Source organism: Ascaphus truei, chromosome 8 (assembly GCF_040206685.1).
Source record: "Ascaphus truei isolate aAscTru1 chromosome 8, aAscTru1.hap1, whole genome shotgun sequence".
Classification (NCBI taxonomy): Eukaryota; Metazoa; Chordata; class Amphibia; order Anura; family Ascaphidae; genus Ascaphus; species Ascaphus truei.
Window position 1 is genome coordinate 54,797,368 of NC_134490.1, and position 16,359 is coordinate 54,813,726.

General features: G+C 44.7%; 1 protein-coding gene and 1 long non-coding RNA gene across 2 annotated transcripts in view; one reads left to right on the forward strand and one right to left on the reverse strand.

The window, feature by feature from the left end:
- LOC142501750 (uncharacterized) overlaps positions 1–10,199 on the reverse strand; it is a 96,657-nt gene extending 86,458 nt beyond the window's left edge. Inside the window, exon 1 of the long non-coding RNA XR_012803565.1 lies at positions 9,931–10,199. This is a non-coding gene — a long non-coding RNA (uncharacterized LOC142501750). The remainder of the gene's footprint in view (positions 1–9,930) is intronic.
- Positions 1–13,155, forward strand: part of PLPP4 (phospholipid phosphatase 4) — a 40,636-nt gene extending 27,481 nt beyond the window's left edge. The window contains exons 6-7 of the mRNA XM_075612059.1: positions 6,060–6,230; positions 6,607–13,155. Coding sequence (XP_075468174.1) covers positions 6,060–6,230; positions 6,607–6,803 — 368 coding nt within the window. The 3' untranslated portion in view covers positions 6,804–13,155. The remainder of the gene's footprint in view (positions 1–6,059; positions 6,231–6,606) is intronic.
- Positions 13,156–16,359: the final 3,204 nt, after the last annotated feature.

Genomic DNA, 16,359 nt, shown 5'->3' on the forward strand with positions numbered 1-16,359 from the left:
AGTTGTTGTTACTGTATTATTAATATATTCACTGAAATACAATATCTATTATTGCTTATAATAGTCATTACAGTTTTTAAAATTGAAAATGGCTATTGAAAAAATAAGAAACATTTAAGAGTAATTAGAAATACATCCTATGTTACTATGTAACTACCGGTATATGTAACGTCCGATTTATATTGGTAAGTTACTTATGACTTTTTCTTGCCATGTGGCCAGCCGCTTTACTACATGGCTCTCATTGAGGTCAGTCTATCCAAGCTATCACTGTAAACATGTGAGCACCTCCACTAAAGAACCTCCCACACGGGTAGTCACTTTCCATTATGTCTTATTTTCACATTAGTGCAGGTGCATAAGACAAAATGAACTCCCTCCCGTAAAAGGGGCAAGCCTGTTACTAACAGCTAGGAGGCTTGGGTGTCGGCCAGCAAGGAATTAATCCCTGCCGGGAGGATTAACAAACCAATGCTGAGTAGTAAAGGTTTAAAAGGAGAGCGGAGTGCAGCCCAAGCTGTTCCAGGATTGCAGAGGGATACTGGGTCTGTTATGCATATAGACTTTTACTAGCTGTATTTTGAGTTGCTGAACTTTGGAAAAGTAAATGTAGGCTTTTATTCAGCCAAACGCAAGTCTCCTGTCGTTATCGCTGCGTGTATCACCTACACCCTCCTTCTCCCTTTTCCTACTTTCCGTAGAGCAGTGTCTAGGGCAAATTGCTACATGTTCTACGAGTGGTTATAATTAGGGAGATTTCAGCTTGGCTGCCGGTGCTGAGCCAGTTGCACCAGGGATAAATGGGACGCTTGATATGCAGACTGTCAGCACATTTATCTTCCAGTGGTATCCTCTTTCTAAGCGCTATGAAAATATGACTAATTTCCCTGAGGTGACAAGACAATTTGTGTCATTCTGAGGCTCGCAGCTCTGTAATCGAGGCCATTCTTTGGATTGGAATTGTTAATTATCTGCAGCTGATAATTACTCTGAGGATGCTCGGATCTACATCATCAGTGATGAAAGAGTTTCAGTTTTATCTGAGCTGTCACGGCTAAAGTCCCATCAGGGGTCGGTGCAGAAGGAGACTTTAATGGTTACATGAATGTAGTCGTATGGCTTTAAATGTGACATATTTGCTTTCTAAAGGACAGGGGAAGCCAACTCCAGTCTTTAAGGGCCACCAACAGGTCAGGTTTTGAGGATATCCCTGCTTCAGCACAGGTGGCTCAGTCTTTGACTGAACCACTGATTGAGCCACCGGTGCTGAAGCAGGGATATCCTCTAAACCTGACCTGTTGGTAGCCCTTAAGGACTGCAGTTGGCCACCCCTGCTGTACTGTATCAGTATAGAGGTTCAATAGGAAGTAAATGGGAATTTCCATTCCATAATGCCCCGATTGGCGCTATCGCCGTCTAATGAATAACCCCCGTAGAGTACTAATACTTGAAGTTGGTGGCACTACAGCAGTCAGCCCTTAACCAGGTCCCAGCTCTCTGTGCCGGCACTGTAGCTTAGCCAGCCTCTCGCTGTTCTGATAGAGGTATTAACGCAGGCCGTGTGGCTCTGAGTCTGCACACGCAGGCATGCAGGGTCATTTTAGGCAAAGCTACTGTAAGCAATATTTAGTTATTCTGGTCAGACAGCGGGAGAGATTCTAACGAGCCAGCCTCGTCACTGGGCTGGAAATCAGACGATTATTAATATGATGATTCACTTATCTTATTATCCTTATATCTTGTGTACAGTGATGGCAAATAAATCCAGGTCACCTGAACAGGGTAATGTGATCAAATGCCCACGTAGGGCCAAGCTGAACTGCAGTTGTTTGCATTACTATGTTTAATAGGTATATGAATAGCCTATGTGATTATCCTGTTTTTAAAAATATCCAACAAGTAGATTAAAATACTTTTTTTGTAGTGCTTTCTTGTAAACATTTTAACCCAAAGTATAAGGTGAGTCTTATCTCTGCCTTATTCTGTCCCTTCATCTAGATGGTGCACAGCGCTGGAAGGAGGAATGATTACCTAATCATTGGGGTTTGACGAAATGTTGGGCGTAAAATCTGCCCCAGTTATAAAGTGAACAAGGGGAAACTATCACAAATCATTTTAAATACTTTTATTTGTCTGATTTTATTTATGCATTTTTTTTATGTGGGTACGGTGGCCTCAAAATCTCAATTCCCATCACGTTTCGCTCACATTTGCGGCTTCCTCAGGCGTTCTGTCCGGCTTCCTTAGTCGCACAATATAAATAAAATGAATGCCTACTAGGGTCAACTGCCTCAGCCTGATCAAATTGAAGATGTAATTGCAATCAAACATGTTTGGAAAGGCTATGGGGCTAATATTTTGCCTAAACAGATACACGAGTGAACATGCAAGTAAAATAGGTACACAATATTTATATAGTTACAAATCCTAATACTACACAAAATATCATATAGTTGGAAATCCTAGTAGCCGTTGATGGACAATCAGAAACACAGAATATATAACTAGATGTTATTAATCATAAATTAATAAAACTGTCAGTCTTTCTAGTTCTCCTCTCCCCTTCTGTTCCTTGTCTGTCTATTGGGTGTGCAGCTGTTTCTGTCTGCGCTGGGGCTCCTCTGTCTGTCTCCTCTTGTTGCTCTTGTCCTCTGTCCTAATAGTTTCCTGTACCTCCCTTGCCTTTGTTTTGTGCCCTGACCTCTCAGTTCCTGCTCCCCTGTTCTGTTCCTGCATGGACCCCGACGATCCGTGCCTGCCACGAACCCTGCCTATGACCCCGACGATTCTGCTTGCCCTCTGCCACCAACCACAGCCCGTGACCCCAACAATCCTTGCCTTCCCTGCTGTTCCTGGCAATCAAGGTCCTTCCTCCTCCTGGAGTCTCCCTGTGACAAAAACATAACATTCCATTTCTAATAATAACCAATTGTGGACCAACTATAATAAAGAGAAGAAAACATTAGACAAATATAACAAATTACACAAATCGTGTATGTATGTATGTATATATATATATATATATATATATATATATATATATATATATATATTATATATATATACACACACACGCGCACAAACCTACAAATTTTTATGACATTAAAAAAAAACTATATTTAGGCTTGAATAAATTACAAATTTCAACTAATAGGGAGAAATAGTTCACAAAAAGGGGATTGTAGTCATCCAAATAGAAATCCATATTAAAAGTAAGAGTCTAAAATTAGATTTAAAATATTTAAAAAGTGTTAAAAAGGCAGATATTTGAATGTAATGAGAACCGCAAAAAATTGAATCAATATTAATAGACAATTATGAATACTTAAAAAAAAACATTTCTAATGTAATTACTAATACATGAGAATTCATTAATAATGTAAATGATAAAATATCCCTTACGTTGGGTGGAATGGTTGCATTTATAAAATAACCCAGTAAAAAATGCAGATTGAAATCTAAACACGTCAAAAAGACATAATTGGAATTCATTTTAAGCAAGAAATGCATTGATATCAAAATCAACTTTCAGTCCAAGAGGTCTCAGAGTTTTAAGTTTATATCCAAAAACTTTATTTTTGGAAATGGTTTGAATTCTGTTTCCTCCCCTCCAATTCTTTGGGATATCATCAATTCTCAAAAACTTTAACCCCCCTGGATCTGAATGATGATGGATCTTAAAGTGCAAGAGACATCGTGACTCCAGACCATTTTTAATATTTCCGACATGTTCCAGAATTCTAATTTTAAGTTAAGGTTTCTTGTAGTGCGGACAACATATTGGAGGCCGCATGGGCACTATAATAAATAAATCGCATATTCAGTGTTACAGTTGATCAAACGTTAAATGGTACAGTAAATACTTCTCCTGTTATCTTAGGGGGAAAACTGTTTACTTTTGTCAAGGCCAAATTTACAAGCCATACATCCCATACATTTAAAGAAACCTTTTGGGTTATTGTCTAGCCATGTTCCCTGTTTTTAAATGTTCGATCCTTGCTGGTACAAAGGTTCCTCCGAAAAGCACCTGGTGCTAATTTATCTGTCAAGTTAGGCGCTTTATTGAAGACAAATTGGGGTTTATCTGGTAAAAACTCACTAAGGACTGGATCTTGTTTTAATATTAGCCAATATTTGCCAATGATCCTCTTTTATGGTGAAGGATTCATTATTATATTGAGTGATGAAGGGAATAAAATTCTCCATCTCCTCCTTATCCTTTGTGTTGACCTTTAAAAGATCTTTCCCTTCCATCATAATTACCTTTTGCATCACATTCTCTAATAAATCTACATCAAGCGAAAGGTTCGCCTAGGGCGCCAATTACCCTTTCACCTGGACTTTGCCTGAAGTAGGGCATTTTTGTTGGTGGTGGGGCATCTGTGGCTGCCGGAAGGAACGTGCCACAAAGGTGACCTGGCATTGCACGAATACAGTGGTTATACTCGTCATCGGTGTATAGTGTGGTCAGGTTATACTCTGTGTCAGTGTATACGGAGTAGAAGGCCGTGCTTATACCCAAAAAACGTGCGCGGCGTCACGTGTAGCGGCGTCGCGTGGCACCAAAACAAGTAGCTTACATCCAATGAAGGTGCTCATATCGCATTTGACGGTCTCGGCGCGCTGTACTGCAAGGTGGACAGCTACGGGAGAGACGGAGAAATGTGTTTTTTTCTTGCGACGGCTGTGTCATGTGAGCGGTTCAGCCAATGAGGGCGAACCGCTCACGGCCACGCCTCCATGCCTCCTCTGTCTCCCTAGTATAATCAAGATGTTGCTCGGCGGCAGCGCTGGTTGACGTCACAGAATAGCGCTGCTGCCTTGCAGCACTTGGTATAATCAAGGCCTAACCTGACCACACTATACACGGACAGAGTACAAGTGGGAGGAGGGAGAGGGGGTGTCACAGACATGGGAGAGGGGTGACAAGGGGGAGGAGGGGAGGAGGGAAGAGGACACATTGGGAAGGGAAGATGGAGGTGACATGGGAAGCAGGTGACATGGAGCAGTATGTGATGGTGTGTGACAAAGGGAGCAGTGGGTGACACAGGGTGGGCAGTGGGTGATGGGGGACCAGTGGGTGACGTGGTTGGGCAGTGGTGACAGGGGGGTAGTGTTTGCTCAACGCCGCATACTCCTTCCCTCCTCACGTGAAGCTCACACTCCGGTGCTGCTGCCTCTATATGCGGATACGCAGCGTGAGCGTGAGCGTGAGAATCTCCGTCTTGCTCCTCGCCCACAGCTCACCCAGCGCAACAATCAGGGGCTGGATGTTTTAGTTGGGCAGTTTGAATTTTAGGCCCTACCCTGGCTACACTCCGGAGCAAAAGTAAAACATTTGCCCCAAAGAGCTTACAATGTAATGTTAGTGCTTGAGGATTTGGAAGACAAATTAACAAAGAGCCACCACATTTTGCAGCCAAGAGTTGCTTAGTATTATAACTGTGACGCAATCTAAAAGTAACTCCCAGAGTTTAACTACTTCAGTGTCAGAGAGGAATACAATGTATTGCAGAGCAATTTGTTGCAAGCTCCCCTGACACTGAAAGAGTTAACATGTTTTGGTGTGTGATGGATCCTCTGAATTCCCACTGTAATGGTACTTTGTTGAGTCCTATGTTTTCTTATTTTATTTGCGTGCTTCTCCTTTCTCCCAGGCTTCTCTTTTCCCGACTTCTCCCTGAGTTGCTCTCATGCCCTCTTCTCTCCTTCTCCTTTCTCCCAGGCTTCTCTTTTCCCGACTTCTCCCTGAGTTGCTCTCATGCCCTCTTCTCTCCTTCTCCTTTCTCCCAGGCTTCTCTTTTCCCGACTTCTCCCTGAGTTGCTCTCATGCCCTCTTCTCTCCTTTCTCCCAGGCTTCTCTTTTCCCGACTTCTCCCTGAGTTGCTCTCATGCCCTCTTCTCTCCTTCTCCTTTCTCCCAGGCTTCTCTTTTCCCGACTTCTCCCTGAGTTGCTCTCATGCCCTCTTCTCTCCTTCTCCTTTCTCCCAGGCTTCTCTTTTCCCGACTTCTCCCTGAGTTGCTCTCATGCCCTCTTCTCTCCTTCTCTTTTCTACCAGTTGCCTTCTCAGGGCTGGGATTCACCTCGTTGTACCTGGCAGGGAAGCTGCACTGTTTCACAGAGATGGGGCAGGGGAAGAGCTGGCGTCTCTGTGCCGCGCTCCTGCCGCTCTATTGCGCCATGATGATCGCACTGTCACGCATGTGCGATTACAAGCACCACTGGCAAGGTGAGAGCTCAGCAATTCCGGGCACAGCACCTCTACACACGTGGGCAAAAGGCCCAGAAATATGTAGGCTTCCTGGAAGGATAAGACTCCTCTACACATCTGGCGCAGCTGTGGAAGTTAAATGATCAAACACATCTGGGCAGAGTTGTTGAGACGCCCATAGTCTTGTTGGCATAGCTGGCATTAGTAACAGCTGGTCAAGGTAGCAGGAGATGGTACCTACACATTTGATCACAGCGAGTGATGTGAGAGGCCAGTGAAGTGCGTACAGATAAATGCCACACACACACAATGCTTGCCAGGCTGAGTGCCCACATTGTGCTGTGTATGTTTGTGAAACACGCCTTATGTTTCTATGGTTTTGTTTCCCTCCCAGATGCCTTTGTAGGTGGCGTGATTGGCCTTGTTTTAGCCTACGTGTGTTACCGGCAGCACTACCCTCCCCTGGCGCACATCTCCTGCCACCGGCCCTCTGTGTGCCTGCGTCAGATCAGCTCCCAGAAGGAGGAGGCAGCAGCCATAGACAACACGGACGGGCTGGTACATGAGGGCATGACAGAGGGGCCTGTATGACCAGCAGTGATCTTACCTGACTTATAGCTACACCCGGCCTCATCACCGGATCTCCAACACTGTGTGTATGGCACCACGCACACATCCCTGTGACCAGCCGCACTGCACCGAACACATTGACAACATCGTACCAGTGTGAAATCCAGGGAGCATAACCCGCAGTGCTGACATCATCATCCTTACTGATATGCAATGCTCATATCACATCTTTTGTAACAGTGTCGTGTTTTGCCATCTGCCTCATTACTATGGTGTTGCCAGCAAACATTTTTTGTTCCCACCCCTCCCCCCCGCAGAAATCACCATGCAATTCCCAACATTTGATTCTGTCCATGGTATTGCTGTGTAGTCTGGACACGAGCCTCTCGTTACATGAAAATGACCCCCTCTCATAGCACTTAAGTAGTGCAGGAATCTTCTCTTCTAGTTCCGTGTAGTGGAGAACTCTTCCCTCATATCACTATCACAGCACTAATATGCCACGTCTCACTGTGCAGTTCTGACATTCGTTTACATTTTTGAAAACATGAGTCTGTGACTGGACCAGTTCAACATGGACATTCTCCGAGAGGTCTCATATTTCACAGTGTGTGCTCTAGATCCCTAGACGCCCATGCCAGATAATACAGTCTGCTGTATGAGGACTGGACGCACCAGACACTCTGGTCCCATCCCAGACACACAGCGCATGTCACAGTCCTGTGTGGTCTGTATATGAGGGGTAAATGGAGTTGGCAGATGTGCACATGCTCTATGAAACGATGTTCATGCATGTAACGTGTTGTGGTGTCACTTTTATATGTGGATAAGAGCAGCGGATTGCTATACATGTGCTGCTGTCAGCGGTAGCAACAAAAACAATGGGGGTCAGTATCGCCATGTGCCCGCGCCACTTGGTCGGTTTTGCATTATGGGGGTGTAGAAGAGTACCTGCTACACATGGTGATTAATAACCCTCAAATAACGAGAAATGGAAATATGTACTTGTCTACAGTTGCATGATGCACACGATATATTTCTCCGTTCCTGTGCTGTGCTTAGTTCTTCTGTTGTGTTCCACAGAATGTGTACAGCAGATAAGGTCACTTGCCCTGTCTAGTCTCTCCATTATTTCAGTGGACCCTCCACTACTGTATTATTACTATAGTGGACCCTACTCCATTCCCTCATTCTTAACCCCCAGGGATCCTATGTGCCTATCCAAAGAATATTTTGAAGTTGTATTTGCTCCACGCAGCCACTGCCATTCCAGTCGAAATGTAATTTTTCATGTATCCCTCCAAGTATCTACCTTCCGTTTTATTGCATGGTTATTTGTTTTTAGAAATCTTTTTTTCCATACAGAAAATGCCTCCAGCCTGTATCTAACGTGTACCCCAGAGATCACTATAATATGACCTCCTTTAAGTTTCTGTTTCTTGTTGATGCTTTCAGTGCTGGAAAGGACTGGGTTGCCTTGCAGATGTGTCGACACTGCCAATTGTTGAAAGATTGAAGAAAGAGTGGTTATAGTGAATTCTAAATGATGACATGAAAAGTACATCTGTGTCTCTTGGTTATGGGGCTGGTACACATTGGTATGGCTGTTAAGTGTTGGATTAAGACAGTGGATGACATCAAAATAATAGAAATAACTACAATCCCAGTTGTTTCAAAGGTGGCATGTCTGACTGATTGTGAGAGAGATTTGTTAACGTTGATAGCAAATACAAATATCAGTTGTGAGCACATTAACCCTGCCTTGCCCCATTATTAGCATACAGTGCTTCACTTCACCCAGGGATTCTGGGTAATGACATGCAAATGAGCACTGACAGCGAGTCACTCTTTACTTATCCAATTTAACATGGACCCCTATAAGCATATACCTGCCATATTAACCGCTTTTCCTGCACAGCCTGGGTTATAGAAGTGCAGAGCCAGTATGCCTACTCTCAGACAGCTTTTTTTACCTTCTGGGTCTTGTCCGTGTGAGGTTGGTTGCTCATTTGCATGTAATTACCCAGAATCCCTGGCTGCAGTGGAAGCACTGGGGTTGCAGACCTGTCTGAGACATGCAAATGTACCACAAGTGGTATTTGTATTTGCTGTACGGTGGAGGGGTTTTGTCACTTATGTTTTTTACCCGCCATTACCCTTTTAAAGTTGATAGAATGTCAGCTCTGCTGTTGGACAAATTTGCAGCGTCTGGCTCTTGCAAACAACATTTTGAGACAGCCTGCTGCTTTCTGAACTATAAGGTCACATGTTTCTAGCGGTCAGAGCCAAACATCCTTCACTCTCAGGTGGGCTGGTAGCTTCCAATCCGGAGTAAATAATGGTACTTTCCTCTTAGACTCCTGGAATAGTCAGTATACATTCTTTAACCCTTTCCCTCCCGAAGGCCAGTGTTACAGAGTGCTATGCAGCAGATCAGCACTGCATTGTAGGCTTCCAGTAGCCATGGTGATCATGGGGTTTGTGTGTGACGCAAAGAGCCATATTTTCTAAGTGGCGCTAAACCATAAGGCACTTCATTTGGCCATAAGATGCCTCACTGCTTAGCTCTGGTTTGTAAACGTGACAAAGTCTTGTCAACATGTTTTCTGTATTTTTATGCCGTTTTTATGTGAACAATAATGTGTCAATGCACTAATAAAAGTGCACAAAGTGTATTGGTGTCAGCAGGAGCAGCAGGGGGAGAGCACCACATGGTGTGTTGTGTGTGCAGCACTGCATATCAGTGTGTATGTGGGCATTCTTATTGGTTCTTTTATTTATAATTCTCCCTAGAATCTGTTTGCGTGTGCATCCCTGCACATGTGTTGTGTGTATGGATTAGTAAACGTGTTACCTGTTTAGAAGAAAAGGCAATATAATGATGTGAAAATCCTGGTACTTCTCATTTCTGTGTTAATTTCACTTTTGCCACCAGTACAGCCATGAATAAATATGCATGTGTTTATGAACGCATAGGTTCATAGGATTGTATGCCTGTTGATGTGTGTATGTACATATGTGTATAATGTATAGGCCTGTGTAGCCACGTATTTTCATTTATTATGAAAGTCCAGAGGAAGTCTCCATACCAAATAAACCTCTTAACCGCTCTAAACACAAGTAGAATTTTCCCTCCCACAGATCTTACCTCCTCTCCGTAATCAGACCAGTCTCACCTAGGGACTCTCGTGTGCTCTAATCCCTTGGATGCAAAAGGGCAGCAACAGATTACACTCGACACATTGTGTAGTGCACTGCTGCTCCATCCAGCAGTGAAGCAGTGAAGTGGTTAAACTCCCTGCGGTAGATTCTCCAAATTGCATTCGGAGAGCGAAAATAGATAGGGGCCATTACGGCTGCCATATGCTCCATAAACATCTCTGCCTGGGAATGAAACATTTAGAGCCTGCTTCTTAATCTCACAGTGATTGAATCCAAGTACCGTGCGCAGTGCATTCTGGGACAAGCTGCCATTACTTTCTAGTGCTCCCATGAGCCTGGTTCTGGCTGCCGTTCTCATACTACTTTACTTAACCCCTTTGATGGCCCCTCTAGCAGCGAAGGGGTTGATGACATGGAATCTCATGGCAATACTGCTACTTAAACCCTAATTTATAGCTGGTTTCAAAGGCGTTGCCATCCAACTGAGGGCTACACCCAGGAATGTATTAGGAACTCACATCTTCTACAATCACCATCAACCCTAACACACAGAGCATTGTTTGCAATACAGTGCTGGGCCCTTTTTTTTCTCTGATAACATTTTAGATTTTTTAACTTAAATATATTGACTGACCCCTGTTAGATTATAAAGAAAAACGTAAATAATTAGAAAAACACATAAAAGAAATGTGGGCACCAAAGCACATGCTTCGTTTCTAGTTTGAAAAAAAAAAAAAGAAGTGTTTCTAAAGCCGCACTGTTCAGGGATAGGTCTGGTCAAAGACAGCTTAAGAATATAAGCTTTATTAAGTAGAGGATTTAAGCGCACAAGGTTTGGGGGAACCCCCTTCAATGCAATATTTACAGCTGTATGTAACGGTGTTTCCCCCACTCGGTGGGAGATTTGGCCATTACTGGTCGTGTGGTGCATGATACCTGCTGGTAACAGAAGGGCTGAGTCGTCCGCCGGTGGTAGTGGGGACAAGGACTAGGCTTCTGGGGTTTATACCCCCACATATCTCTTTAGCAGTGCAGCACCTCCATCTGCCTTAGGCTTCCGTGGCTGAAGGTGATCTCCCACGGTAAAACTTACTACCTCTCCCCCCAGTAAGGTCACGCACCAAGCAGGAGGTATAACAACAGGAACGGGTTCATTACTCTTCTGTACAGTTACAGGAACAAGGCAGGTTCTGCCCGATGCAGTACTCTCGGCTGCTCGCTCAAGGATGGTCCCTGGACCGTCACTACAGGCCAAGGGCACCCGCAGCTGTCCTAGCTCTTCCACACCTCTCTAGCAGAGGTATAGTCCACACTCACTCTCCCCCGGAGGGAAGAGGACTGGAGAAGGCCCAATCCCAGCCTTTCCACTGTGCGACCTGCCTTCCTCAGTGGAGAAGGACAACTTACAAATTTAGGGCGGTCCTGCCTTTAAGTACTGCCAAGAAGAGGGCACCAGGTCTGGCTCATGATTGGTGATTCCCAGGCCTGATGTCACCGCCTCCCGCTGTCACTCAAATGCAGCTCCTCGGAGGGGGAAAACCCCATATCAACTACTGGCAACCTGATTGTACCAGGGTTTACTGCCAGCCCAAGGGCAGAATAGGAGCCATCAGGTGACCTGGCTACATGTAATTAAAGTTTATAGTCTTAAGATCCTGAACAGTGCGGCTTTAGAAATACTTGTTTTTTTTGTACTACAACTCATGGCAGAAGTGGGATTCTGGCCATTCCTCTAAGCCAGTGCCAGAATTTATACCTACAATCCTATGGATACTTGAAAAGGAGTGCGGTAAGATCAACCTTTCTTTCAACTGTGCCGTTTCTAGTTTGGTCATACCTAGGACAATCACCTCTTGTTTTCTTAGATGGGGCTGTAGAAATATGAATGGCTGGAAGTCTGCAGTCGTATCCTGGCATTGCGACCAATCGGACATATTTCAAAGCATTTCTTATTGCTGGTCCGGCAGAAATGCCACAGGTATTTGTCAGGCTGAGAAACAGAAGGGAATGTTCCTTAACGTATAAGGTCCAGACCATGGGGCCTTCGCCCGAGCGGAGGCTGTGAAGTCACCTGCGTGAAGTGGGTGCTTTCCCTGTCCATGGTGGACGGGCCGTGGGGTCGTGCCTAGGGGCGTCGCGGAGCTGGGTCATCCTCATTGGGCGAACCGCTCATGTGACCTGCGTGTCGCGCCAAGAAATCAGTTTCAGCTGATTTATTGCGCAATGCGTGCCCCCTCCTGCACGGTCTATGGGCATAATCAATGCCTTAAGGCAATCTGATCACGCCCCGTGCAGACGCCTCCACGCGGTCTCCCACACCGTGGACTCAGCCTAAGAAATTCAGTATTACCTGGGGTTCAAGTACCGAGGTTTCTGATATGTCAAATTACAGCTTAACTAAAGTATCCTCAACTTGGCACCATTTTTAATACTATTTGTCCTGGAACAGGATTGTGTTTTTCTCTGTCTTCAGGCTGCCAGCACTCCTCAGACTAGCTTTTGCAACAATGTTGTGATCCCTTGTGGGTTTCTTGGCTTTAACCAGTTGCCTTGGAAACCCCCTGCCTTTTACCAGGTTGAACTGCACCCCCTCCCCGTGCCAGGTGGTATTGTCCAAGTTAATTTCCCATCAGCCCAGACCAGCATGCTGGTTCTTAGTATCAGCAGCCATCTTGAGCAGTCATCTCTCCTATCCTGGTTAAGTTACTGATTTTCACCTATCCCTATATCCTGCATTTAGCCCACTTCCCTCAAGGCTCCCCCTCCCCTCCATTGCTCTCATGTCCCAGTGTTCCCTCAGTACTTTTCCCCCCTTTATATTTGTATGTTGTTGCCCCAAATAAACACTTCAGCAAGTAAGAAGGTTCCCTTGCTTGATATATGGGATTGAGTTAACCTGCCTGTCCCATCTATATTTGAATAATAGCATTATTGCAGTTGTGTAGAGACAGAAGTGCGCTCTATACTACTTGTAATAAACCTTGATATTAGAAATCTACACAATAGTGAGAAGTATGAGAAAAAAATACTGGATATAAGTATATAAAATGACATTAATTTCTAATGGAAAAATAGAAATGCTCCAAAAAAAATGTGAATGTGCAGCTAGTCAAAATAGATGGCTTGGAGCATCAGAGAAGAAGATTTAAAGACAAAAACCAGCGCACAATTCTCATAAAAAATAATTTTAGTCAAATATAAAAGTAAATATATAAAATGCACATAATAAAATACACATGAAGCACAAACATTTGCTAGAGGTACAAACGTGTAAACCATCAATGATACAGCCTGGTCATCATTGGGTGTATGGTGATCTCGTGAAGGGAACCGCCAAAGCCGGTAGACGAGGAAATTGAATGTCAAAATTGGAACGCGCATTCGCTCCGGTAGGGAAAGCCCCGCTACCGGTTGTGGCAGCAGAAATAGTCCTGTTGACAATGAAAAACAAAGGACCAACTCCACTCAGCACGGCACACACTCCTGGTCTCCAGCAGGCAGGCACCCACAGCACGGCAGGGGAAGGTGGGCTCCGGTAGGGAATGCTCCCGGTCTCAGAAGTGAATGCCCCACGTCTCTGCCGATTTGAACAGGTATAATTGGAGATAAAATCACCTCCGTCGACACACCAGCCACGGCGGGGTTATTCAGGAGTGACGTCAGGAGGCAGGACAATTGCGACTAAGAATTGTGGAAACAAAGCTATTCCAGGAGACGGGCTCAAAGTAAAAAAATAGCGGGCGTGGGGTGTTCACCTCTGAGACTGGGAAGTGGGGGCTTTCCTTAACGGACCTAATTTGGACATTCATATTCCTCGTCTACCGCCCTTGGCGGTTCCCTTCACGAAAACACCACTAACCCAATGATGACCATGGTAGTCCGGTAACGCTGTATCATTGATGGTTTACACATTTATACCTCTAGCAAATGTTTGTGCTTCATGTGTATTTTATTATGTGCATTTTATATATTTACATTTTACATTTGACTAAAATCCCTTTTTTTTTTTCAACAAAAGTTTTTTATTGGGTGTATGGTACATGCATAACAGAGTCAAACAACATATTGTCTTACATTTCTGTATCCACATCCCCTCTTTTTTCATCAAAGTGAACCAACCTGACTCACAAGGGAGACCAACTGACAAGAGAAGACAACAGACAACGACAGTTGGGGGTGGGGGGGGAAGCCGCACGGGGAGCACCAACCTCCTTGTCCTCTATTTAGCTCGCACCATCTTGGTGAAGCCCCCAGCATTAGGCCCTTGACTCTGTATCGGATCGTTGCTATACCCAGTCAGCCCTACCTGTTCCCTTCCTATCTAAAGTCTGTACTGGCACATCAAAGGAGAATGCATTTCGAGCTATCAGAGCAGTATGTTGGCGGCATCCACCCCTGGAATGTCAGACTGGGCCAACAACGGTGACCAGACCTTTAGAAAGTTTGCGTCAGGACCTTATATGCATTCTCCTTTAAAGTAGTGCATATAGAGTTTTTTGCCGCTGCCAGTACTATTGTGTCCCAGTCTGCGTCCTCTAGTGTCTCCCCTAAGTCCATCTCCCACTTAGTCCTATAATTGAGTTTAATGTCGTCATCTTTTGCAGGACAGACCACCTCCCTGTAGATCCTAGAAGTAAGTCCCTTGGTGTCCGTCCCTCTTGAACAGAGCTGCTCAAAATTTGCTCGCCCGGGGCGTTTTGGAATTTTAGTGTAGAATGCTCGTATCTGAAGGTATCTAAAAAATTCAGAATTTGGCATCTCTTTTTCCGATTTAATTTGCTCAAAGGATTTTATTGATTTCCTACCCTCCAGATGTAAGAGCCTTGTGAGGCCCTTTAGTTTCCAAATTGCTAAATCCTTGCTCAGCAGACCCGGAGCGAAATCGGGGTTCCCCACGAGTGGGGTCATTAAGGAGTGCCGCGTCGTGAGGGCACACCTATACCTGGTAGCCTCCCAAGTTGCCAACGAGCTGCCCAATGCGGATAGCGGCTCACACACGGTTTTAAGTACCTGTTTTGGCAACCATATTAAGTCCTGTAATTCTACAGGGGCACAGCACTCTTTCTATTTCAACCCACCGTCTAAGGCTTGGGTGCATGTGCCATTGGGTAATTTGGGATAATTGGGCCGCTCTGAAATACGATAACAAGCAAGGTACCGCCAGTCCTCCTCTGATTGTTGGTCTAACTAGCGTACTAGATTTAATGCGTGGTTTTTTGTTACCCCATACGAATTTCACCATAGAGGACTGCAGACGGAGGATGTCATCCTTGGCCACTTGTACCGGGAGGGTCTGGAAAAGTTACAAGATTCTGGGTAGAAGGTTCATTTTGAGGCTCTGGATCCTGCCGATCCAGAAAATTCCGTAGCCTGACCATCTCTTGAGATCCTCCTTCAGGGTCCTTATTAGTCTGTGGTAATTGGCTTTGTATAGGGCGCTATATTCTTTTGTAATGTTAACCCCTAGATATTTAATGGAGGAGGCTTGCAATTTGAAATTGAAATTTACATCGATTCATTTTTCTGTGACCTTTGGCAGGTTTATGTTTAGGGCTTCTAACTTTGTCTGATTGATTTTGAAACCACAGATCTTATTAAATTCTCCTAACAAGCTAAAAACATTCGGCAGAGAGGTAAGGGGCTTTGATAATGTTAAAATAACATCATCTGCATACAGGGCCACCTTATGTGACTGTTCCTGGATTTGTATCCCTGTTATGTCTGGGCTGAGGCGAATATGCGCCGCCAAGGGCTCGATGCACAATGCGAAGATAAGAGGGGACAGGGGACATCCCTGTCTGGTGCCACTCTTTATCTGGAATTCCTCCGACGGGAAGCCCTGGTGCCTAACCTTCGCCGTCGGTCCCCGATAAAGAGCTAGAATTGCGCCCAACATTCTCCCCCCTATACCAAATTCCCCAAGCGTCTCTCTCAGGTAGGGCCAATCAATCCGATCAAACGCTTTCTCGGCATCCAGACTTAGTGCCATAGACGGAATATTTTTCCTCTGTGCCAAATCGATTAAATCTATTATCCGTCTGGTGTTGTCTGCCGCCTTTCTCCCGCATATGAACCCCACCTGATCAGGGTGGACCAGCTTTGGCATAACCTTGTTTAGGCGGTAAGCCAGCAATTTGGAGAAGATTTTAGTGTCCGAATTTATCAACGATATAGGTCTATAGCTTTTGCAATCTGCTGGGTCCTTTCCTTGTTTATGTATCACTGAGATAGACTAATACATGTAAAGAGAAAACCTTGCTCCAAACCCCTTGGTGGTATATGCGTGCTGCCTGGGAGAGTGATGATATAAACTAAAGGAATGTATCCAAAGCAGGATACAAAAAGATCCCTGGTATTGGCGCACTGCAGACCTTTATATAATAATGCGGTCAGAGGTGGAAAATATAACTAAGTA